The sequence below is a fragment of the Hyla sarda genome, chromosome 3 (assembly GCF_029499605.1).
Source record: "Hyla sarda isolate aHylSar1 chromosome 3, aHylSar1.hap1, whole genome shotgun sequence".
Taxonomy (NCBI): Eukaryota; Metazoa; Chordata; class Amphibia; order Anura; family Hylidae; genus Hyla; species Hyla sarda.
The window spans coordinates 129,386,277-129,413,403 of NC_079191.1; the positions used below are offsets into that span (position 1 = coordinate 129,386,277).

The window sequence follows — 27,127 nt, forward strand, 5'->3', positions numbered from 1 at the left end:
ACATCTGCTTCACATCTTGTACATCCCCGATCAGCAGCATAGGGTTCAAAACTCTATTCCCTCTGAAGTGTAAGTTACTTTAATAGACAGCTGCATATCTTTAGAGGATTCTATCAGTAAATACTTAATATATTTTTATAATATGCAAAGTACCCTGATTATATCGTTTTCAAAACATTCTTTTATAGACTGTAACTTACCAGTGTTCATAAAAGAAGGTAATCAAATTTCTGTATTCCAACAAATGGGCCGTGGCATAATATGGGTTAAAAGCTCAGTATTCAAATTTTTGTTCAGATTGCTATTTTTAGTGTGTATATGCTTGAAAAATTAAGTTTTCATTACCTTGTATACAGAAAGGTATGTTACCTACCTAACAAAGCCAAACAAATTGGACCTAAGAAGAGACTATGAAGATAGATTACTTTTTTTCTTTTAAAGAGAAATACATCTATTTATCAGCGCATTTACATTTATTCTGGTTTGAACCTGGTGCTATGATTTATATTTGTATAATTAGTTGTATTTAAAAGAAGATCCACTTGGTGGCCTAGCTCTACAATCACAATTGCAGTGAAAAGGTGCAACAGACTTACTGCAGTAACATTGACGTTCATATGCTTCTGGCTATGTTGGGGATTGGAACTTGTACTATTCACTTAAATAGGCTGAGCTTTAGTACCGGACCCAACCACATACATAGGGGAGCCACTGGTGCATGGTATTGAAATGAAAAGGTTTCCATGTTCCATGATTGAGACCTCCTCCACGATCATACGTTAAAGGGGTACTCCTTTGGATAGGGGATAAGATGTCTGATCGCAGGGGTTCCCAGTGATCGCCACGCCTACTCCCATAGGCTTGCATTAAGGGGGAGGGGCGTAATGTAACAAGGGGACATGGCCATGACATCATAAACCTCTGGCCCCTGCATCACCAGTCGTCAGGTACCGAGCGAAGCTTGCTCCGTGCAGCAGATGATAGTGGGTGTTGCAGGAGAGATCGCAGGGATTGCCAGTGGCGGGACCCCTGCAATAAGACTTCTTATCCCCTATCCTTTGCATAGGGGATAAGAGGTATAGGGGTGGAGTACCCCTTCAATGGCCTATATATCTGTAGAGTCTCTGTCTTAGGTTGAGCCTTTAGAGTCTGCCCCAAGTGGCCCCATCAGAGACTAATCCAGACCACCATAAGTACCACTGCTTAATATGCTCCTTTAACTCCTTTGCTTTATGTGCCCCCTTTTGTATCTGCAAAAGGTATCCACATTCTTTAATCTAAATTCAATGCTAGCAGTACTCCTTTCCCTCTGACTGATCTCTCCCAAACCAAGCAGGACGGCTATGATACATATTGTAGCTATGATACATATTGTTGATTGCAGAAGATAGAAAGTACAGTAAGAATCATATACATTTTATATGTTACTAAATAAATAATTATTTATTTATATAGCGCCTACAGATTCCGCAGCGCTTACAATTATGGGGTACACACAAAGACAAGTATCAGACATAATATTACACAATAACTATTCAAATAAGAGGTGTGGGGATATGTTGAGGATATGTTGAGGCCAATTAAAGAATGTTATAGGCCTGTCTGAAGAGATGTGTTTTCAGGCCACATTTGAAACTGTGGATGTTGTTGTTGAGTCTGAGGGATAGCATTCCAGAGAACCGGTGCAGCACAAATGAAGTCTTGGAGACGGGAGTGAGAAGTTCGGATTATAGAAGATGTTAGTGTGAGATCATTAGCAGATCGTAGAGAACGTGTAGGATGGTAGACAGAGATGAGAGAGGAGATGTAGGGAGGTGCAGCATTGTGGAGGGCTTTGTGTGTGAGACTGAGGATTTTGTACTGTATTCTGGACTGAATTGGTAACCAGTGTAGTGACTGGCACAGGGAGGAGGCGTCGGTGTAGCGGCTGGAGAGGAAGATGAGTCAGGCTGCGGCATTAAGGATGGACTGGAGAGGAGAGAGTTTGGAGAAAGGAAGGCCTATTAGTAAACAGTTACAGTAGTCGAGGCAGGAGTGAATCAAAGCAATAATGAGAGTTTAAGCAGTTTCAGTAGTGAGAAATGGGCGGATTCTGGAAATGTTTTTGAGATGCAGGTGACAAGAACGTGAAAGGGACTGAATATGGGAGTGAAAGACAGATCAGAGTTAAGTATAACTCCAAGACAGCGAGCCTGCTGCCCGGGAGTTATGGTAGTACCACATACCGAGATGGAAATGTCAGGGTTAGGTACAGTATCAGTTGATGGAGAAAAAAACAAGAAGTTCTGATTTAGAAAGAATTAGTTTCAGATATAAAGAGGACATGATGTCTGAGACAGCAGAGAGACAGTCACTGGTATTCTGTAGGAGTGCAGGGGTGATGTTGGAGGAAGAGGTATAGAGTTGGGTGTCATCAGCATAGAGGTGGTACTGGAAACCAAATCTACTGATTGTTTTTCCAATGGGGAATGTGTAGAGTGAAAAGAGTGGAGGACCCAGGACCGATCCCTGGGGAACCCCGACAGCAAGGGGAAGAGGAGAAGAAGTAGAGCCAGAAAACGAGACGCTAAAGGAGCGGCCAGAGAGATAGGAGGAAAACCAGGCGAGAGCAGAGTCCTTGAGACCGATGGAGCGGAGACTACTGAGGAGGAGTTGGTGATCCACAGTGTCAAAAGCCGCAGAGAGGTCCAAGAGAATCAGTAAAGAGAAATTGCCATTTGATTTGGCCGTCAGAAGATCGTTAGTGACTTTGGTTAGGGCTGTTTCTGTGGAGTGAAGGGAGCGGAAACCAGACTGTAAGGGGTCAAAGAGAGTTCTCGGAGAGATAGCGGATAAGGCGTGAGTAGTCCAAGCGTTCCAGGAGTTTGGAGAAAAAGGGGAGATTTGAGATGGGTCGATAGTTGGCTGCACAGGACGGGTCCAGACATGTTTTTTTCAATAGTGGGGTTATGATAGAGTGTTTGAAGGAGGAGGGAAAGACCCCACAAGAGAGGGAGAGGTTAAAAATGTTAGTTAGGTGACAGCTGATAGCAGGAGAGAGAGACTGGATGAGGTATGAAGGCATGGGGTCACTAGAGCAGGTAGTGGGGCGGGCGGAGGAGAGGAGCCTGGAAACCTCATCCTCCGTTACAGGCTCAAAAACTGAGAGTGATGAAGAGGAGATGTGGCTGGGAATTGGATCAGAACTTTTAGGGGACTGGGAGAGGATTTCATCACGAATGTCATCGATCTTAGTTTTGAAGTATTTGGCCAGGTCTTAAGCACAGAGATCAGTGATTGGGGTCGGTACTTTAGGCCGAAGGAGAGAGTTGAACATGTCAAAAAGGCGTTTTGGGTTGCTAGACAGAGAGGAGATGAGGGAGGTAAAATATGTTTGTTTGGCGAGATGAAGAGCGGAGTAATAGGATTTAAGCATGAATTTATAGTGCAGATAGTCTGAAGAAATCTTAGTTTTCTTCCACAGACGTTCAACACACCTAGAGCATCACCTGAGAAAGCGGGTTGTTAGTGTGTGCCAGGTTGCTGCCGTCTGTGTCGGGAGGTTCGTGTTTTAGAGGGTGCCATTTGATCCAGGGTAGACTTTAGAGTGTCATGGTAATGTTTGGCTGTAGATTAGGGCAGGAGAGATAAGAGATTGGTGATAGTAAAGATTGTAGAATGTCTATAAATTGACTGGTGTTTATGGCACGCAGGTTTCTGTAAGTGTACAAGGTTGGAGTGTCCGGAAGAGCTCAAAAGGAGAATTTGTGAATTTAGAGACAGAACAAAGTCTAGAGAAGATCAAGTCCAGTGTATTCCCATCCTTGTGTGTGAGAGAGTCAGTAAGCTGTGAAAGGGCAAAGGAGGAGGTTAGAGACAGAAGCCGAGAGGCAGAAGAGGAGATTGGGGTATCAATGGGGATATTAAAATCACCCATGATGAGTGTAGGTGTTTCTGAGGAAAGAAAGTGAGGGAAGCCAGGTTGCAAAATGATCCAGGAACATTTGGGGAGAACCAGGAGGACGATAGATGACCGCCACTCTGAGAGACAATGGGCGGAAGAGCCTGAGGGTGTGGACCTCAAAAGAGGTAAACGTGAGTGAAGGTAATAGGGGGATGACTTGAAAAGTGCATGGGGCTAGAAGCACCCCAACTCCTCCACCATGCCTGGTGTCAGATCTAGGGGTATGGGAAAAGTGAAGGTCACCATAAGATAAAGCAGCGAGAGAAGCAGTGTCAGAAGGTTGTATCCATGTTTCTGTGAGAGCCAGCAGATTAAGAGAATTAGTGAGAAATAAGTCATGAATCTGGGTGAGCTTATTGCACACAGATCGAGAGTTTAGGAGAGCGCAGTTAAAGTTTGTAGTGGTTCCGCAAGAGGCAGGTAGTGTAGAGCAAGTATTAGTGAAAGGTGGGCCAGGGTTAGGAGCAATGTCCCCAGCAGCTAAAAGCAGAAGAAAGAAGAGGGAGAGCAGATGGCTGGGTGAAGTGATGGAGCGACTTCTGTGCTGTACCATGGAATGAGGTGAATTTGGGTGGTTTATGATGGTGAGCAGTGCATGCGAGCAATACATAGGTGAGCGAAGGAGACATGGACAGATGTTCATGTCTCAGTTTAGAAGAGGTTTGCTATGGGGATTTGCTTCTAAACTGGGCGTTTCCCGAGACAGGTGTCATCAGAGAGGACTTAGACAGAAAAGAACAACCTTAACTTCAGAAGCTCATAAGTACTGAAAGGATTAAGATTTTTAATAGAAGTAATTTACAAATCTAAAAAGAAAAAACTATGTAGGTGTGTGCAGCTCACAACTATTACGCACCGAGGTCAAACTGGGCAAGCAACTATACCTTAATTGCTAGAAAAGGAAAACCAAAAAATGCAGTGTAGCCCGGACCTTCTAGGTGAGTATAAAATGGATATACGTGGATCGTGCTTCAATAATAATTATCATTTATTTATAAAATATAGATAAGATTTCGACACTTCTCACAGGGCCCTTGTGAGAAGAACATACATATTAAAAGGCAACCTAACAATATATTAGGCAATAGTATTAAAATTATAAACTTGGCATAGAGTAATAGAATGAAATAGCAGAGTAAGATCTGTACCATGCAAATATATTAGAGAGTTGCTCTTCTAGATATTTAGGGTAGATATGTCCCTTTTAGATACAGTAGCAAACAGTCTGTGTTATTAGAAATTGTTACCGGTCTGTAAATTGTAACTCAGGCGATGGATATTGCTCCCGCAATGGCTGAGTGTCCGTGGTGTGCACAGTTCACTGTGCGGTGCTTCCAATTGTAAGCCTGGTCCAGTAGGGTCTGAGCGTGGTGGCAGTCGCTGTCGGCTAAGGCGCTGGCAGGCGCCGAAGATCGTAGTGATGTCCGGGGACTGCTGGCGCTGGCGTGCGCTGGAGTTGGTATTCCTCACCGCTTTGTTAGTTGGTAGACAGGACAATGTACTGGAGGGCTAGAAGTTCACCTCGTGGTGCCGGCGTCTGACGTCAGAGCCGGGATGGCTACACCAGGATAGTTGCATCGGGATGGATCTGAACTGCTGAACCGGGTAGGTAGCAGAGTGAGAGCGCTAGTGATGGTACAGTTCATGAAGGGTAACTGGCCATAAAATTTGGGCACAGTTCAAGTACTACTATGCCAGTAGATAACGACTAGACGCGTTTCAGGGTTGTATAATATAACCCTTTCCTCAGTAGTCATGATGAGTACTGAGGAAAGGGTTATATTATACAACCCTGAAACGCGTCTAGTCGTTATCTACTGGCATAGTAGTACTTGAACTGTGCCCAAATTTTATGGCCAGTTACCCTTCATGAACTGTACCATCACTAGCGCTCTCACTCTGCTACCTACCCGGTTCAGCAGTTCAGATCCATCCCGGTGCAACTATCCTGGTGTAGCCATCCCGGCTCTGACGTCAGACGCCGGCACCACGAGGTGAACTTCCAGCCCTCCAGTACATTGTCCTGTCTACCAACTAACAAAGCGGTGAGGAATACCAACTCCAGCGCACGCCAGCGCCAGCAGTCCCCGGACATCACTACGATCTTCGGCGCCTGCCAGCGCCTTAGCCGACAGCGACTGCCACCACGCTCAGACCCTACTGGACCAGGCTTACAATTGGAAGCACCGCACAGTGAACTGTGCACACCACGGACACTCAGCCATTGCGGGAGCAATATCCATCGCCTGAGTTACAATTTACAGACCGGTAACAATTTCTAATAACACAGACTGTTTGCTACTGTATCTAAAAGGGACATATCTACCCTAAATATCTAGAAGAGCAACTCTCTAATATATTTGCATGGTACAGATCTTACTCTGCTATTTCATTCTATTACTCTATGCCAAGTTTATAATTTTAATACTATTGCCTAATATATTGTTAGGTTGCCTTTTAATATGTATGTTCTTCTCACAAGGGCCCTGTGAGAAGTGTCGAAATCTTATCTATATTTTATAAATAAATGATAATTATTATTGAAGCACGATCCACGTATATCCATTTTATACTCACCTAGAAGGTCCGGGCTACACTGCATTTTTTAATTTACAAATCTGTTTAACTTTCTGGAGCTAGTTGATATATGAAAAAAGTTTTTTCCTGGATAACCCCTTTAAGAATAAAACAATGAACAAGAGCTAAACATTTATACCATTAACTTGTGACCCATCACAGTTATAGCTTTAACATTCATAAAAACAGCTAATTTAATTATTTTGTGGAAAAAGTCCGAGGCCCATGTTGATATTCTAGTAACTCACATGTGCACATGTGCAGACCTAACCAGGCCTTTATAATCTTGTTCTCACTGACTTAGGGCCCAAGCCATCTGTAAACGAGTGCTGATCTCATAGATTGGTGCCCATTTGTAAAGCCTTTTACAAGGCTCCAACTTCTTGTAGGAAGAGCCACACAAATGATCACTGGATTGTTTGCGCAGTCCATTGCTGCAGTCATTACACAGGGAGATTACACAGGGCCCTGACATTATTAAGTCAGCACTAATGCCAAAAGATCCTAAACTATCAGGAGAATGATTTACATGATGCAAGTGATGTGGACTTTATTCATTTTGCTTTATAGGGGTGTTCCAAACTGATAAAAAAATTTAAAAGCAAAGTCAGTGCTAAAAAGTGAAACCTGCTCTGAGCCCCCGCTGCTGCCGTTCCGATGGATCTCAGCTTCCGATGCTCACTGCTGTGTCCTGGTTTCTATGATGCATCTATCCTGCAGGAAATGTGCACTCATCCAATCATTGGCTTAGGCAAGTCACTGTGTCACTGTAACCAGGAAGCCGTGGTGAGCATCAGAGACTCTGTGGAACTGCACTGATCTGTATGAGGAATCTAATGATTCCCCCCAAAGGGACCAATAAAGTGTAATCATTTTTTTTGTTTATAATAAAGGTTTTACCCACACACATTAAGACTAGGTTCAGACTACAGAATTTCCGTCTGCAATTCTGCTTTGAAATTGCAGTCAGAAATTCCGCTTGCTAAAATGTATAGTGTAGTGAATGGGTTTCCCTTCACAAATTCACACTTCGGAATTTGTGAAGCGGAATTTGTGAACGGGAAATCCGCTTTGAAATTTCCGCCTGAAGAATGGCATTGGTCTTTCTTCAGGCGGAAATACTCGCGGAACACATTGCAGTCTATTGGAGACTGCAGTGTCTGCACGGTCCAAGTGCCGACTGATTCAGTCAACTCTGACCGCACTCGGAATCTCTGGGTGGAAATTTTCTGCCAGGAGATTCCGTAGTCTGAACCTAGCCTAAAGGGTAGCTCCCACCATCCTTTTTTTTCTGTCCCTTCCTATTGCCCATTTATTCCTAACCCCTTTTCTGCCTTTAAATTTTTTTTTTATTATCTTAGAAATGTCCTTTTGTCACTTCCCCAGCAGGCACGACATCACTGATACCTGCTGGGGGGGCCGACTTCCGCCCTTAGTTCACTATACAGGGTGCCTCCAGCTGTTTCACCACTACAACTCCCAGCTTGCCCTGACATCTATTGGCTGTCAGGGCATGCTGGGAGTTGTAGTGGTGAAACAGCTGGAGGCACCCTGTGGTGAAAACAGTATCTGAGTTACGGCCGTGAACCCCGCAACCTGCTCCCCCGCTCCACGCAACCCGCTCCCCGCAACCCCCCCCTGCACTCCCCCACCCCAAAAAAGATATACCCAAGTAGTAGAGTAGAGTGCAGGACTTCAGCGGCGGCACGTCTATGCAGGGAGGCGGGGCCAGCATGCGAGCCAATGCACTCCTCTATATTTTCAGTGCTCGCTCCCACCTGTCTGACTGACAGGCAGGGAGCGAGCACAGCCTGAATGAATTTGGACTGATTGCCTGGCTGGAATCGGTCCGAATTCAGGCGTGATGTCACGCCAGGCTTCAGCCGGCCACTAGGAGGGAGACCCCTAGTGGCTGGTTTTAACATGTAAAATAAACTACTTTAATAAAAAGAAAAAAAAAGAATGAAACTACAGGGTGGGCCATTTATTTGGATACACCTTAATAAAATGGGAATGGAGGGTGATATTAACTTCCTGTTTGTGGCACATTAGTATATGTGAGGGGGGAAGCTTTTCAAGATGGGTGGTGACCATGGTGTCCATTTTGAAGTCGGCCATTTTGAATCCAACTTTTGTTTTTTCAATAGGAAGAGGGTCATGTGAAACATCAAACTTATTGGGAATTTCACAAGAAAAACAACGATGTACTTGGTTTTAACGTAACTTTATTCTTTCATGAGTTATTTACAAGTTTCTGACCACTTATAAAATGTGTTCAATGTGCTGCCCATTGTGTTGGATTGTCAATGCAACCCTCTTCTCCCACTCTTCACACACTGATAGCAACACCACAGGAGAAATGCTAGCACAGGCTTCCAGTATCCGTAGTTTCAGGTGCTGCACATCTCGTATCTTCACAGCATAGACAATTGCATTCAGATGACCCCAAAGATTAAAGTCTAAGGGGGTCAGATCAGGAGACTTTGGGAGCCATTCAACTGGCCCATGATGACCAATCCACTTTCCAGGAAACTGTTCATCTAGGACCTGACACCCATAATATGGTGGTGCACCATCTTGCTGGAAAAACTCAGGGAACGTGCCAGCTTCAGTGCATAAAGAGGGAAACACATCATCATGTAGCAATTTCGCATATCCGGTGGCCTTGAGGTTTCCATTGATGAAGAATGGCCCCACTATCTTTGTACCCCATATACCACACCATACCATCAATTTTTGTGTTCCAACAGTCTTGGAGGGATCTATCCAATGTGGGTTAGTGTCAGACCAATAGCGGTGGTTTTGTTTGTTAACTTCACCATTCACATAAAAGTTTGCCTCATCACTGAACAAAAACTTCTGCTTAAACTGAGGGTCCTGTTCAAATTTTTGTTTTGCCCATTCTGCAGCACCTGAAACTACGGATACTGGAAGCCTGTGCTAGCATTTCTCCTGCGGTGTTGCTATCAGTGTGTGAAGAGTGGGAGAAGAGGGTTGCATTGACAATCCAAAAAAATGGGCAGCACATTGAACACATTTTATAAGTGGTCAGAAACTTGTAAATAACTCATGAAAGAATAAAGTTATGTTAAAACCAAGCACATCATTGTTTTTCTTGTGAAATTCCCAATATGTTTGATTTGTCACATGACCTATTGAAAAAACAAAAGTTGGATTCAAAATGGCCAACTTCAAAATGGCCGCCATGGTCACCACCCATCTTGAAAATTTTCCCCCTCACATATACTAATGTGCCCCAAACAGGAAGTTAATATCACCAACCATTCCCATTTTATTAAGGTGTATCCACATAAATTGCCAACCCTGTAAGTACTACAACATATAAAAAAAAAAAAAAAGTTGGTGACAGTGCCCATTTAAGCCTTTCCATATTAAAAGTTTAAATCACCCCCTTTTTCCCAAATTTCATAAACAAAATATGTAAACATAATAAAATTAAATGTAATTGGTATTGCATAATTGTCCAAACCATTATAATACAAAATTATTTATCCCATAAGGTGAATGTTATAAATGTAAAAGAATACCAAACCCCAGAATTGCGTTTTTTTTAATCACATCATACCCCATAAAAAAAAATTAAGTAAAAAGCTATCGAAAAGTCCAATCAAAACTACAATGGTACTGGAAAAAACTACAAATCACAGCGCAAAAATGAGCCCTTATAAAGCCTGGTAAAAAAAATTTACATTTTTTTTAATAAAAAGTTTAGAATAAAAAAAATAAAAATAAGTAAAACATGATGAAAACTACAGTACAAACTGGGTATTGTTTTAATCGTCCCAACCTAAAGTATCAAGATAACATGTTAATTTGGCCACACAGTGAATGGAGTCATGAAGAACTCCCCCCCCCCCCCAAAATTAGCAAAATAGCTTTTTTTTCTGTTTTGGAGCATATGTTTTAGGAAAAAGGAATGAAGACATTGCAAAGTACAATTGGTCCTGCACAAAATAAGGGGGCAGGGGGGGGGGGGTTAACAAATTGGCCTCTTCCTTAAGGGGTTAAATGGACTGGGGAGTGTGAGCTATTGGGCATCAGCACATTTTGTACTAGACTGTTTAATGTAGGCTATATCATTATAATCACTATTTTATACAATATACAGTTTACAATTTGTAGTTACATTACTAGAGAAGAAAGGCTATGTACCTAGTCATATGAGCTAAGAAAGAATAACTATAATTTAGAAAATATATCACTATGTGACAAGTAAACAATGTTATCCTTCATGGATCAGTTCTTTTCTTTCACAGCCTCTAAGCACTTCTCCTAGATGTGTTGCCTGAAGAGTATTTCTATTTACAGCCAACACTTAGTCAGATCTAATCTCCGACTCATCTCATTTGAACAAAATGTACAGTACTGTTCAAGGTAAATCAGCACCCTAAAGACCAATGTAGACTGGGGCCATGTGCGCAGTCTCTGCAAAGAAAAGATACAGACCCCACTGATCAAAAAACAAACATGTCCAGAGTCTTTGGCTGGCAGCTACAAGTTATACTATCAGGGATGAGGAATAATTAAAACCTTCAGGGGAACATATGTAAACATCAATGAAAGGGAAATGTACAGTACATGAATGCTTACACATTTTCCTTTGCGAAATAGAAGCTGATTTCCTGCCAGAGTGAAATAGCGCGTTTTCCATCTCTTGATAAACTTCCACCGGACCTGCTTCTCCTTTAGTCTCCCTTCAATCAGAGGTTGGCCCTCTTGATTCAAGACTGCAAAGGAAAAAAAGGATAAAACAACAATTAGACACATTTTTCCTTAGGCTGTAAAAATCTAAGTTTGGAAATGGGCCAGGTACAACAATGACCCTTTGTAAGAATTTACTGTAAGTAAATCATTGAGGAAAATGGATGATTAGTAAAAATCCTTTAGCTCCTGGACACATTATATACCATTTGGTAAATGTTACAATCTCATCTACTCAAAGGGAAATTTCTTTTGATAAGTCGGTTTAAGAGACATGAGTGATCTAAACAGTGCCCATTGTATGCTTTATTTACAAGAATTGTTTTCTTTTAAGCATTTGGCTTACAATGTCTGTTATGAATGGGGATTATGTTTACAGAAAGTCTGGTTGGAGAATAATAATGAAGAAAACCTGCTCATTTGTATGAATTACATTGGAGGAGCCTTTAAGACTATTGGACATAAACAAGCTTTTCTTCTCATTTAGTTAAACAGTTTCTCTTCCAGAAATCCTTTGGTTTCCTGAACAAACATATCTATTGTGGCCAAACCAGGGAAAATGTCACCATCCTGTAGCATTTGGAAATGTTATTGAACCACTTTCCCAAAATATCCCAAGACGAATAAGCAAATCCTTCCCAGATTAGTGTTCACTTGTAAATCACTAGGAAATGTAGCCAACATTTTGTTTTAGTAACTGGGAGGACTATAAAGTTATTTTTGTCTGGCTTACTGACAATACCCACTGTTCTAGAGAAATGGATCAATTACTTATTAAAAATAATTATCAAAACTTTATAATAGAAATCTTTCTTCCGTCATGTACCATTTCTAGTTCTCTTTGTGCATTCTCCTTAGTGGATAGTGGATATGGCACAGCTAGGTCCTGGTGCATATCTCTAATTATTATATAAGTATTTGTATGCAAGCTTAATGCCAATATTGCTATATAGTCTACATTAGTATAGCTAGTATGATGAAATCATATATAGGACCAGTGAAAAGTGACAGCCAATCACAGAATTCTATTTTAATCCTTTTGTTAACTATATCCCTAGAGACCGTCAGGTGTACTCCTTACAAAATGTTAAACTGTAAATTAATTTATTTATGCTAACCAGTTATGCCTTATATTGCAGGATATGTTTCAAATATAGCTATGTTGAATACTGCAAAAGAGGATAAGTTGGTCAGCACATACTGATACCAAACTATTGCATGGACCCAAAGATACAGATAAAACATGACATGCTATATTGTGCTGCTGTATTCTCCTGTTTGTGTATATTTAGCCTAGCAGCGTGCACCTGTATGCCAGGTCCATGCAATAGTTTGGAATCAATTTGTGCTGGCCAACTTATACTTTTTTGTGTTATACATATAGGGGAGTGGCTACCTCCATGTTGGTTCCTGAACCCCACCATCTTATAAGGTGCGGGATGTTTCAGACCGTACAAGCCTGGTAATTGATTGCACAGAGGCACATTCACAGTGTAGGGTCCTTCCCAATGAGGTCACCTTATCGCGGTGGGATGGTCCAAACTATTTGGCCAAATGGTGAGCGAAGCGCCTCAATTTTAAATTTTTCTTTGTAGCAATATAGCATTTCATGTTTTATCTGTTGCTTTGTGCTAGCAGTGTGCTGCTGTATTCTCCTGTTTACGTTGTATACTGTACATTTATTTCTATGCAGGGCTGTCATTTCTGGTTTGGAAATTGGGCAACATTGAAGTTTACCCACAGATGCAATAAGGTTATGAGGTACTTAGGAGTGAGAGTGCAGAGCCCATAAGTGTGAATATAATCATGTGACCATCATGCTCACTTAAATGGGAGTGTTTATGCTAACTTCTAGATTGGGAGAAAAAACTCCTGGCCTATGTAAAGAGCCGTCTCATCTAATTTTTAAGTATCTGGGGACTGCCGTATTTACTTGCACCACTGCTTACACAGGAGGGCCAGCCTTCTACATACATAGTATTTGACAAGCCTGCACTGACATTGTGTTGTGTGTAGCCAAGAAGTAGAGCTGTGCCGACAGTGAGTCCTGACTTACTAAGATTGCTGTTTGGTTCAAGGGTATCAGCAATTACTATTATCCAAGCTTAAAGGGGTATTCCGGTGAAAAACTTTTTTTTTTTTTTTTTAAATCAACTGGTGCCAGAAAGTTAAACAGATTTGTAAATTACTTCTATTAAAAAATCTTAATCCTTCCTGTACTTATTAGCTGCTGAATACTACAGTCGAAATTCTTTTCCGTTTGAAACACAGAGCTGTCTGTTGACATCACGAGCACAGTGCTCTCTGCTGACATCTATGTCCATTTTAGGAACTGCCAGAGTAAAAGGAAATCCCTATAGCAAACATATGCTGTTCTGGGCAGTTCCTAAAATGGACAGAGATGTCAGCAGAGAGCACTGTGCTCATGATGTCAGCAGACAGCTCTGTGTTTCAAAAAGAAAATAATTTCTGCTGTAGTATTCAGCAGCTAATAAGTACAGGAAGGATTAAAAATTTTTAATAGAAGAAATTTACAACTCTGTTTAACTTTCTGGCACCAGTTGATTTAATAAAATTTTTTTTTTCACCGGAGTTCCTCTTTAAAGGGAAACTCTGGTTTTTAACCCCTTAAGGACACAGCTCATTTTCACCTTAAGGACGCAGGCCTTTTTTGCAAATCTGACCACTGTCATTTTAAACATTAATAACTCTGGGATGCTTTTACTTACCAATATGATTCCGAGATTTTTTTTTCATGACATATTCTACTTTAACATAGTGGTAAAATTTTGTGGTGACTTGCATCCTTTCTTGGTAAAAAATCCCAAAATTTTATGAAAAAAATGAAAAACTTGCATTTTTCTAACTTTGAAGCTCTCTGCTTGTAAGGAAAATGGATATTCAAAATCATTTTTTTTGGTTCACATATACAATATGTCTACTTTATGTTTGCATCATATAATTTATGAGTTTTTACTTTTGGAAAACACCAGAGGGCTTCAAAGTTCAGCAGCAATTTTCCAATTTTTCACAAAATTCTCAAACTCGATATTTTTCATGGACCAGTGAATTTTTGCAAGTGGTAAAAGGAGAAAATTTTTACTTGTATTTGTAGCCCCATTTCTCTTGAGTAAACACATACCTCATATGTCTATGTAAAGTGTTCGGTGGGCACAGTAGAGGGCTCAGAAGAGAAGGAGCGACAAGGGGATTTTGGAGAGAACATTTTTCTGAAATGGTTTTTGGGGGGCATGTCCCATTTAGGAAGCCCCTAGGGTTTCAAGACAGCAAAAAAAACAAAAAAAAACACATGGCATACCATTTTGGAAACTAGACCCCTCGGGGAATGTAACATGGGATAAAGTGAGCCTTAATACCCCACAGGTGTTTCATGACTTTTGCAAATGTAAAAAAAAAAAATGTTTTACCTAAAATGTTTGTTTTCCCAAAAATGTTACATTTTTGAAAAGGGTAATAGCAGAAAATACCCCCCAAAATTTGAAGCCCAATTTCTCCTGATTCAGAAAACACCCCATATGGGGGTGAAAAGTGCTATGCTGGCGCACTACAGGTCTCAGAAGAGGAGTAGTCACATTTGTTTTTTTTAAGCAAATTTTGCTCTGGGGGCATGCCGCATTTAGGAAGACCCTATGGTGCCAGGACAGCAAAAAAACAAACAAATGGCATACCATTTTGGAAACTAGACCCCTTGGGGAATGTAACAAGTGGTAAAATGAACCTTAATACCCCACAGGGGTTTCACGTCTTTTGCATATGTAAATAAAAAAAAAAAAAATTTACCTAAAATGCTTTGTTTCCCAAAAAATTTACATTTTTACAAAGAGTTAAAGCAGAAAATACCCCCCAAAATTTGAAGCCCAATTTCTCCCAATTCAGAAAACACCCCATATGGGGGTGAAAAGTGCTCTGCTGGCGCACTACAGGTCTCAGAAGAGGAGTAGTCACATTTGGCTTTTTGGAAGCAAATTTTGCTCTGGGGGCATGTCGCATTTAGGAAGCCCCTATGGTGCCAGGACAGCAAAAAAAAAAACCACATGGCATCACATTTTGGAAACTAGTCCCCTTGGGGAACGTAACAAGGGGTAAAGTGAACCTTAATACCCCACATGGGTTTCACAACTTTTGCATATGTAAAAAATAATAATAATAATTTTACCTAAAATGCTTGGTTTCCCAAAAATGTTACATTTTTACAAAGGGTTAAAGCAGAACATACCCCCCAAAATTTGAAGCCCAATTTCTCCCGATTCAGAAAACACCTCATATGGGGGTGAAAAGTGCTCTTCTGGCGCACTACAGGTCTCAGAAGAGAAGGAGTCACATTTCGACTTTTTGGAAGCAAATTTTGCTCTGGCGGCATGCTGCATTTAGGAAGCCCCTATGGTGCCAGGACAGCAAAAAAAAAAAACCCACATGGCATCACATTTTGGACACTAGACCCCTTGGGGAACATAACAAGGGATAAAGTGAACCTTAATACCCCACAGGGGTTTCACGACTTTTGCATATGTAAAAAAAAAATTCCTAAAATGCTTGGTTTTCCAAAAAAATTACATTTAAAAAAAGGGTAATAGCAGAAAATAACCCCCAAACTTTGAAGCCCAATTTCTCCCAATTCAGAAAACACCCCATAGGTGGATGTTAAGTGCTCTGCTGGTACACTACAGGTCTCAGAAGAGAAGGAGCAAAATTTGGCTTTTTGAAATTGTTTCGGGGGGCATGTTGCATTTAGTATGTCCCCAGGGTGCCAGAACAGCAAAAAAAAAACCCACATGGCATAATATTTTGGAAACTAGACCCCTCAAGGAACGTAACAAGGGGTATAGTGAGACTTAACTCCTCACAGGTGTTTGACAACTTTGTGTTGAAGTTGGAAATGAAAATGGAAAATTAGATTTTTAACACTAAAATGATGGTGTTACCCCCAATTTTACTTTTATACAAGAGGTAATAGGTGGAAATGGACCCCAAAATTTGAAGCCCAATTTCTCCTAATTAAGAAAACACCCCATAGGTGGACATTTAGTGCTCTGCTGGCGCACTTCAGGTCTCCGAACAGAAGGATATATAGAAAATAATTTGTGGCACACTAGCAAAGAAATGGTTTTGCGGTACAATGAAAAAAATTTGCGGCACACTGTACCACATATTTTGCTGGAATGGTTTTGGGGTACAATTAAAATAATTTGCGGCACACTGTACCACATATTTTGCAGGAATGGTTTTGGGGTAAAAAGAAAAATAATACGTGGCACCCTAGGCCACAGATTCTAATAAAATGGGGGGGGGGGGGGGGGGGGTAAAATTAACTAAGAAAAAACAGTGGCATGTGATGTGATACACGGGGTTAAGATGGATCAAATTAAAATTGCAGGGATGTGTGATAAATTTTAAAACATGGGATGCACAGTCCCAGCTGAGTGGGGCAGGTCTCGCACTGGTACGTAGTGTCGCGGCGGATCCCTCTTTTATAGCAGACCCTGCACTTCTTTTGGGTCCTCCCCTTCTTCCCAGTGTGGGGGATTTCACTGGAGAAATACTGCCCTGGCACAATCCGTGAGGACTCAGAAGTGCTGGGGCCTGCACCTTCCTGGTCCCCAAATATCAGGTTCCTTATGACCACCTCCTGAAACTCCAAGAACGTCCCACTCTGGCTGGCATGTCGGTACAGGACAAAGGCGTTATATAAGGCCATCTGTACCATATGCACAGCCAGTTTCTTATACCACGCCCTTGTCTTTCTCATGGCGCTGTATGGCTTTAGCACCTGGTCAGACAAGTCCACCCTCCCATGAACTTATTGTAAGCCAGGATGCAGTCTGGCTTATGGATTTCTGTAGGGGTCCCGCGTACAGAAACCGGGGTGGTGGCGTGGCTATGTATTGTGGTGAGTACAAGGACCTCTCTCTTATCCTTGTATCTGACACACAATATGCCATCGCTGCACAGTGCCCTGCTCTCATGCTTCCGCATGGTATGTGCCAGCAGAGGTTTGGGGAGGCCTCTCTGGGTTTTTACAGACAGTGCCGCATGCTACTGTCCCACGTGCAGTGAGGCACTTGAATAGGGGGACGCTGGTGTAGATATTGTCCAGGTAGAGGTGGTATCCCTGGTCTAGTATGGGGTGCACCAAATCCCATACTATCTTGCCTGTAATTCCCAGGACAGGGGGGCACTCTGGGGGTTCAATTGACGAGTTTTTCCCCTCATATACACGCAACCGGTACGTGTATCCTGATGCACTTTCACACAGCTTGTACATCTTTACCCCATACCGTGCCCTTTTGCTGGGCAGGTACTGGCGGAATTGTAGCCTGCCCATGAAGTGCACCAGGGACTCGTCAATTGATATTTCCCTTTCTGGGACATATGCCGCCTGGAACACGGCATTTAGGTGGTCTATAAGCGGCCAAATTTTATATAGCCGGTCATAGCTAGGGTGGTCTCTAGGTGGACAAGTGGCATTATCATTATAATGCAGAAACCTCATTATCTGCTCAAAACGTGTCCTGCTCATCGCCATGCGGTACATGGGGGTGTTATACAGCAGGTTGTGGCTCCAGTATGAGCATATACTGGGTTTCTTCAGAAGCCCCATGCTGAGCTTTATACCCCAAAATTTTGCCATCTCTGATGGGGTCAAAGGGGTCCACGTATTCGGATGAGCGTAACTAGAGGTGGGGTGTGCAGTAATATATTGGTTGGGGTAGATGTTTGTTTGCGCAACCAAATGCTCTAGCAGCTCATCGGTGAAAAATAACTTTTTCTTCCAACCCAGCAAATGGGAATTGCATCCCTGCATTCCCTGTAAACCCAGGAATTTGGGGTGTAAAATGGTCTGGGTCTACCCATGTGGAGTCAGAGGGCTCCGAGGGCTCGGAAAGCCTAGATGGGCCTGGTAACGCAGCGGCCACTGCAGTGGCCTGCCTGCGTCGCCTCCTTGGGGGTGGCACGTCCGAGTCGGATGAGGATGAAGATGAGGATGAGATTAGGAATATAGGGTCCCCATCATCGCTCACAGACTCCGTCTCTGAGGCCAAAAATTCATAGGCCTCCTCCAGCGAATACATCCGCTGTGATGTGCCTGACATGTGGGATGACAATAGGATCAGTGACAAGGGGCGACGATCACAGGTGACACAGGGGCGACGATCACAGGTGACACAGGGGCGACGGTCTTAGATGACAGCAGACAGAAAACTCAGGTGACACAGGGGCGACGGACGGTGATAGTGGACGGCTGATTTATATTGAAAAATACTAATCAGCACACCACAGCTACCACCGGGGACAGGGGGTGACGGTCTCAGGGGGTGATCACTGGAGGGTGATCAAAGGACAGGTGAATGGGTGGTTTCAAGTTCTTTTAGACTTTTTAATTTTTTTTTACTTTTTGGAACAGTGACAAGGGGTGACGATCACAGGTGACACATGGGCGACGGTCTCAGATGAAAGCAAACTCAGGTGACACAGGGGTGACGGACGGTGATAGCGGACGGCTGATTTATATTGAAAAATACTAATCAGCACGCCACAGCTACCACAGGGGACAGGGGGCAACGGTCTCTGGTGACAGGGGGCGACGATCACACTGGTGTACGTCGCAGCTATCACAGGGGGACAAGGGGCAAAGATCTCAGGGGGTGATGAGGGGCGAAGATCTCAGGGGGTGATGAGGGGCGATGAGGGGCTGATGAGGGGGATGATCACAGGTGGGGGGGTACTATATGGTGATGGCAGGGGAGGTGCGGTGATGAGGGGGATAATGTGTGTGTGTTTTACTGTTTATTTTTACTATGTGGCTGATCTGCCGTGAAAACGGCAGATCAGACCGCAGCACGTCCTGACTCCTCGCTCTTCTCTGACAGACTGACTGTCAGAAGCGCGATCACGGAGCCAGAGACAGTCCGGTCACGTGATCTGCGCTCTGATTGGCCAGTCTGTCAGAGAACAGCCAATCAGAGCGATCACACAGCGGGACCGCTCTGATTGGTCCCTGTATGTGTCATAGTGATCTCCGCTGCTGATAGCAGCCGAGATCACCGGCAGCTTCACTATGCAGAGCCGCACAGTGAAGCCAGGCTCTGATCACAGAGCCTGTCAGGAAAAAAGCCAGTCAGAGCGATCGCACAGCGGGATCGCTCTGACTGGTCCGTGAACATGTCACAGCGATCCCCTGCTGCCGATAGCAGCGGAGATCGCCGTGGCTTCACTGTGCAGAGCCGCACAGTGAAGCTATTAATACAGGACATATGCATACGTCCAGTTGCACGAACCTGTCAGCAGCTGGGACGTATGCATACGTCCTGTAGCAGGAAGGGGTTAACATCTTATCTCCTATCCACAGAATAGGGAATAAGTGTCTGATCACAGGGGTCCGACCGCTGGGACCCCCTGTTATCTCCTGTCAGGTGCCCGGTCTCTCCTTATGCACGGAACAACCATGTGGTAGTCTAAATGTTCCCTTCATACATCTCTATTTACTATTGTAAACCCGACATATTTTGTCGGGTTGTGCACCAGAAATACAGTCTGTGCCAGAATGTGCGCCAGAATGGAAAAAATCTGACTAACTCTCAATTTAACTAGGAAAACCTGAAAAAGGGCTGTGGTCACCAGGAAAATTGGGCGTGGCCGCCAAAAAGGGGGCATGTCCCTGGAACGTTTCCACATAAAAATGTAGTGGATTTGAACTGAGGAAAACCCTACAGATCAGAGCATGTGTAAAACACAAGGGAAAAGTGCAAAATGTAGGGAAATTTTAGTAAATACCGTGGAAAAAAACATTGAAGGGAATTAAAACCCACAAAGAAAACTACACTCCACTCTTAGTAAATCAGGGCCACTGAGTACAGAACTCGTGTATCTTCAGCTCTCATATAGAACGTGCATGGAGGGGGCATGTCAACCACAGCCACTCCATGCATGAAGAAAGCCGGTGTTCTGAATAAAAATCATCTGAGCACCAGGGCTCCGGGCACTAGATTATGGGGGTTCACAGAGACTTATCCTCTATGCTGTGGAGAGGGGATAAAAGGTTAAAGGGGTATTTCGGTGGAAAACATTATTTTTAAATCAAGTGGTGCCAGAAAGTACTTATCAGCTGCTGTATAATCCAGAGAAAGTTCTTTTCTTTTTGAATTTATTTTCTGTCTGACCACAGTGCTCTCTGCTAACACCTCTGTCCATGTCAGGAACTGTCCAGAGCAGGAGAGGTTTGATATAGGGATTTGCTCCTGCTCTGGATAGTTCCTGACATGGACAGAGGTGTCGGCAGAGAGCACTGTGGTCAGACAGAAAAGAAATTCAAAAAGAAAAGAACTTCCTCTGTAATATACAGCAGCTAATAAGAATTTTTAAATTGAAGTCATTTACAAATCTGTTTAACTTTCTGGCACCAGTTGATTTAAAAAAAAATGTTTTCCACCAGAGTACCCCTTTAACCCCTTAAGGACTCAGCCCATTTTGGCCTTAAGGACTCAGACAATTTAATTTTTACGTTTTAATTTTTTCCTCCTCGCCTTCTAAAAATCATAACTCTTTTATATTTTCATCCACAGACTAGTATGAGGGCTTGTTTTTTGCGCGACCAGTTGTCCTTTGTAATGACATCACTCATTATATGATAAAATGTATGGCGCAACCAAAAACCACTATTTTTTTGGGGAAATTAAAACGAAAAATGCAATTTTGCTAATTTTGGAAGGTTTTGTTTTCACGCCGTACAATTTATGGTAAAAATGATGTGTGTTCTTTATTCTGAGGGTGAATACGATTAAAATGATACCCATTATTACATACTTTTATATTATTGTTGCGCTTAAAAAAAATCACAAACTTTTTAACCAAATTAGTACGTTTATAATCCCTTTATTTTGATGACCTCTAACTTTTTTATTTTTCCGTATAAGTGGCGGTATGGGGGCTCATTTTTTGCGCCATGATCTTTAATTTTTTTTGATACCACATTTGCATATAAAAAACTTTTAATACATTTTTTATAATTTTTTTTTAATAAAATGTATTAAAAAAGTAGGAATTTTGGACTTTTATTTTTTTTTTCGTTCATGCCGTTCACCGTACGGGATCATTAACATTTTATTTTAATAGTTCGGACATTTACGCACGCGGCGATACCAAATATGTCTATAAAAAATGTTTTTTACGCTTTTTGGGGGTAAAATAGGAAAAAATGGACGTTTTACTTTTTTATTGGGGGAGGGGATTTTTCACTTTTTTTTTACTTTTATTTTTACATTTTTTTACATTTTTTTTTACACTTGAATAGTCCCCATAGGGGACTATTCATAGCAATACCATGATTGCTAATACTGATCTGTTCTATGTATAGGACATAGAACAGATCAGTATTATCGGTCATCTCCTGCTCTGGTCTGCTCGATCACAGACCAGAGCAGGAGACGCCGGGAGCCGCACGGAGGAAGGAGAGGGGACCTCCGTGCGGCGTTATGAATGATCGGATCCCCGCAGCAGCGCTGCGGGCGATCCGATCGTTCATTTAAATCGCGAACTGCCGCAGATGCCGGGATCTGTATTGATCCCGGCACCTGAGGGGTTAATGGCGGACGCCGGGATCAGCCGCGCATGACACGGGCATCGCTCCGATGCCCGCGGTTATGCTTAGGACGTAAATGTACGTCCTGGTGCGTTAAGTACCACCTCACCAGGAGGTACATTTACGTCCTGCGTCCTTAAGGGGTTAAAGTGCCTCACTTGAGTAAATTCTTCCAATATTTGCTCACAACAGGCTGTGTCTATCATTATATTCCTGTCATTATATTGCTGCCCCCTTGCAATACCATGATCAGCCCAAAGAGGTTACCGTCCTGCACATAAGAGTGTTAACTACAAAGTCACCATGCATGTTTGACCCTTGTCTTAAACGTGCAACCTAGAATACAGACCCATGTCACTGGCTGTGTGTTGTCTGCATGCACTACACAGACCATGGACACAATGGCTGGAATGAGCCATGACCACAACTTTTTCATATTGGTATCTTTTGAAATTACTAGTGTTGTTACTGAATGACAGAAACTAATGTATTTTCAAGCGATTTTCCCATTTCAATTGTTTAGACATCCAACTGGGATGGAGATTAGATGTATAATTAAGAATGTAAATGTATATAAGCTGAGGGCCCTTAACCTCTAAGAGCATTTTCCATAAAATGTGTTAAAAGTGTAATGGGGGAGTAAGAACCTTCCGCCACAATTTAGTTTTTATCACAAATTCTTTTCCTTACCTATAAAAAAATGACCATGTGAAGAACATGATCCTCATTCTTGGATGACCTTGCCTGTGGCTCACTGCTGCTTCTCACTAGCATTTGGTGTCAATTGTAATATTATCAGTAGGAAACAGAAGTAACATAATTTTTGTCTCTTTTTTTATAGCCTAACCAGTACCGCAGAAATAAAGGAGAAAACATTTTCTGCCAGTGACTTTTCGGTTGTGATTGAACTGTATATCCCAATTGTAAGGCTGAAGTACTTTAAAACAGATACCTCTTTCACTATCCATTGTTTTGTGCAAGGGAATAATGGCTCCACAACAGAAAATTGGTGAAATACAATTGAGTGTCTGAATGTGGGGAGTCTGACCTCTATGACCCTCAGAGATCTCCTGAACAGGGCCCGACTCTCCTTGCTGCATGGAATGGCGGGGTCAGCACTTTCTCCATGCACTGTCTATAGGTGTGTGGGAGATACCCGATACAGCACTCAGGTATTTCTTGCACTCTCTTACACAATGCCGACCCCACTGCTTCAGGTGGGAGATTTGGGGCCTTGTTCTGGAGATTGGGGGATTCCAGGCGATCAGACACTTATGCCATTACTGTGGATAGGGGCTACGTTTTTAAGTGTTCTATAGCCCATAGAACAACTAAATTAAAACAAATCTTTACATAGAAACCAGAAGTAGGTGGCATCTACCATTTTATGTCAGATTAGGATCGAAGGTTCCCAGTGGAAAAAAATGTGGGTGGCACTCAGTGTTATAAGATAGTGTCTAACATAGCCCATAGAAAATGAAAACAAAAATCCACGGCACTCACCATAAGCGATTGTGAAGCTTTTATTGCTGCATCATGCGGTAAAATAAATGGGAGGTATGCACACTTTGAGGCCTTGAGGAAGCGTGATACAGACGTAGACCGCTCACCTCCTGTTTGTCTTACTACATGAAGCAGAAATAAAAACTTGAATTGAATTGCAAATGCCATGGTGAATGCCATGGTTTTTTGTTTCCAAAGTGTGAAAAATTTGTCAGAACTCCCTTCAACCTTGTGCCATCAGGCACCAATACTCTAGTGCAACTACTCTATAGTCTATTGCTAGTACCCTCAAATCTCCATCTTTATTTCTCCAGCTGTAGAATCTAAAAGTACTTAGACACAACACCCATGACTCTCTATAGAAGCATAAAGAGATTTGGTGATATTACTAAATGAAGGCCAAAATATATGAATATATGTGGCTTGCTGCTTTGCAAGCACATTGGGCTAAAATGTTTTTTTAAATAGGATATTACAATTTTGTGTGTACTAAAAATATATTTTTCACATGAAAATGCAGTATTGCTAATTTTTTTTAAAGATTTCCAATCATTACAATTAGAGATGAGCGAATCAAAGAAGACAAACCCGAATTCGTTACGAATTTCATGAAATTTTAGTTTAATTAAACTCCATTTTACAGCGTTCCAGACTCCAGGACACCTAAAATGGTGGATCCACATGTCAGTACATGGGGCAGGGGATGTTGGAAAGGCAAGGCAGGAAGGGAGGTAGGCGGGATGACCCTGAATCACATGCAGGATGCAGCCTATCAGCATTCAGTCATCCCTGTGATGTCACAGCTCTATATAATCAGCAGCAATATTGCGGCTGCTCATTTCATGCCATACACTGCAGAGGGATAGGACGCACTGCGTGTCTCTGTGTGTTACACAGACACGCTGAATTGATCATACCGCAGCATTCCACTGCCAACTGCTAGTCACATCAGTGTTGTGGACAGAGAGCAGTGCTTGTTCTCACTGAAAATGATTTTTATGCCAGCCATTAATCTCCCAGTAACTTGTGGGGAACCATACTGTGGGGAACCATAATGTGGGGAACCATACTGCACCTAATGTGGGGAACTCTACTGCACCTAATGTGGTGAACTGTACTGAACCTAATGTGGGGGAACTATACTGCACCTAATGTGGGGGAACTGTGCTGCACCTAATGTGGGGGAACTGTACTGCACCTAATGTGGGGGAACTGTACTGCACCTAATGTGGGGGAACTGTACTGCAACTAATGTGGGGGAACTGTACTGCGCCTAATGTGGGGGAACTATTCTGCACCTAATGTGGAGAACTGTACTGCACCTAATGTGGGGGAACTATACTGCACCTAATGTGGGGGAACTATACTGCACCTAATATGGGGGAATTGTACTACACTTAATGTGGGGGAACTGTACTGCACCTAATGTGGGGGAACTGTACTGCACCTAATGTGGGGGAACTATACTGCACCTAATGTGGAGGAACTGAACTGCACCTAATGTGGGGGAACTGTACTGCACCTAATGTGGGGGAACTATACTGCACCTAATGTGGGGGAACTGTACTGCACCTAATGTGGGGGAACTGTACTGCACCTAATGTGGGGGAACTGTACTGCACCTAATGTGGGGGAACTGTACTGCACCTAATGTGGGGGAACTGTACTGCACCTAATGTGGGGGAACTATACTGCACCTAATGTGGAGGAACTGAACTGCACCTAATGTGGGGGAACTCTACTGCACCTAATGTGGGGGAACTATACTGCACCTAATGTTGGGGAACTATACTGCATCTAATGTGGGGAAACTATACTGCACCTAATGTGGGGAAACTGTCAGGGGGGGGGGGGCAACATAATGAAGTGCTCCGTCTTCCAGGCAGCCTTAATCTGGCCTTGCCTGAACTAGCAGGTGGTGTCATACCTTGACATGGCCATGCCAACAAACATTGAAGATCCGCAGGATTTCTGGGCAGCCAAACTTAATTTATGGCCGCAACTAGCAGAGTTTGCCCCGGAAAAGCTGTCCTGCCCGGCCAGTAGTGTGGCATCACAGCGGGTGTTTAGTGTGGTGGGGGCCATTGTCACCCCAAGGAGAACTCGTCTATCCACGGAAAATGTGGAGAAACTGACCTTTGTGAAGATGTATCAGGCATGGATCAGTCAGGATTTCTACCCACCTATGGCAGATGCTTCAGAGTAGATGAACCAACCAACACTTCACAAATATGGATAGTGCCAAAAAGATTTAAGGCACTGCTCCCCAGTTACAAACATTGCAGCCACCTTCATCACCGGGTACTGCTATTGCCACCCACCGTACCACTCTGTCACCGGGTCACTTTCAGGACTCCTCATGCTGCTGCTGCCAACTCCTGGCTGTTTCATTTAGCCACTATTTTGTCTCCTTATGCTTCTGCCAACTCCAGGCTGTGCCATTCAGCCACTATATGTTCTCCTCATGCTTCGGCCAACTCCAGGCTGTACCAGACACTATTTGGGCTCCCTATGCTTTCCCCACCTCCAGGTGTCATTCAGCCAATATATTGTTTTCTGATGCTGCTGTCTTGGATATTACCCACAATTTTTTTTATGTTAGCACTAGCAAACATACATGCTCAATTGAGATTTCAACATTGATCTTTTAATGTTAGGGGTTGTGAAGCCCTCTTATGTACGCATCCTGCTGCCTGATCCAGGATGTGTGTTTCAGGAACTAATTGGCTTACTGATGCTGCTGGGCCTGTGCCTAAAAATGTTGATGTTAGCACTAGCTAACATACATCTTGTATACAGATTTCAACATTAACATTTTAATATTAGGGGTTGTGAAGCCCTCTTGTAAACTCGTCCTGATGCCTGCTCCAGTCTGAGTGTTTCAGCAACTATATGGTTTAGTGATGCTGCTGGGCCTGTGCCTAAAAGGTTTTGATGTTAGCACTAGCTAACATACATCTTGTATACAGATTTCAACATTAACATTTTAATGTTAGGGGTTGTGAAGCCCTCTTGTAAACTCATGCTGATGCCTGCTCCAGGCTATGTGTTTCAGCAACTATATGGTTTAGTGATGCTGCTGGGCTTGGGCCTTATATTCTTTGATGATATCACTAGCTAACATGCACCTTCAATAGAGATTTCAACATTCACCTTTTAATGTTAGGGGTTGTGAACCCCTCTTGTGTACTCATGCTGCTGCCTGCTCCTGTCTGTGTCATTAACCCCTTAAGGACTGAGCCCTTTTTTGCAATTCTGTCACTTTATGCATTAACCTCTTCTGGACGCCGGGCGTATGCATACGCCCTGCATCCCGAGTCCTTAAGGATGTGGGGCGTATGCATATGCCCGTGGGAATTCCAGTCCCCGCCGCTAGCCGGTTGGGGATCGGACCGGGATGCCTGCTGAAATCATGCAATTTTCTGCTATTCCGGGCTGATCGGGTCTCTGGTGACCCGATCACCTGAAAAATAGTGATGATAGGATGATCCGGGCTGTCACTGACAGCTCCTGAGGGCTAGGAGTGAGGTCGCAGTGCTGCGATCTCCTCCTATCCCCTGCCATTGGTCAGAACTGATTCTGACCAATGGTAGAGCAGGACAGTGGCCACCCATGGATTTCGAGGGGAACATGGGGAGAAGATGGAGGTCCGTGCCTGGGAACCGCTGATTGTCGCTGGAGACTGCAAAGATCCTGGCTGAGGTAGGGAAACGACGGTGGGGGGGGGGTAAATGAAAGTGAAAGTAGCCCTCCAGATGTTGCCAAACTACAACTCTCAGCATGAC

The 27,127-nt window shown here is 43.0% G+C and overlaps 1 protein-coding gene across 4 annotated transcripts in view; it reads right to left on the reverse strand.

The window, feature by feature from the left end:
* VEPH1 (ventricular zone expressed PH domain containing 1) overlaps positions 1-27,127 on the reverse strand; it is a 560,486-nt gene that overhangs the window by 11,655 nt on the left and 521,704 nt on the right. For 3 of the 4 annotated variants that reach the window (XM_056565020.1, XM_056565022.1, XM_056565021.1), the window contains one exon: positions 11,120-11,268. In XM_056565020.1, coding sequence (XP_056420995.1) covers positions 11,120-11,268 — 149 coding nt within the window. The remainder of the gene's footprint in view (positions 1-11,119; positions 11,269-27,127) is intronic. The other variant, XM_056565023.1, reaches the window with a different exon arrangement.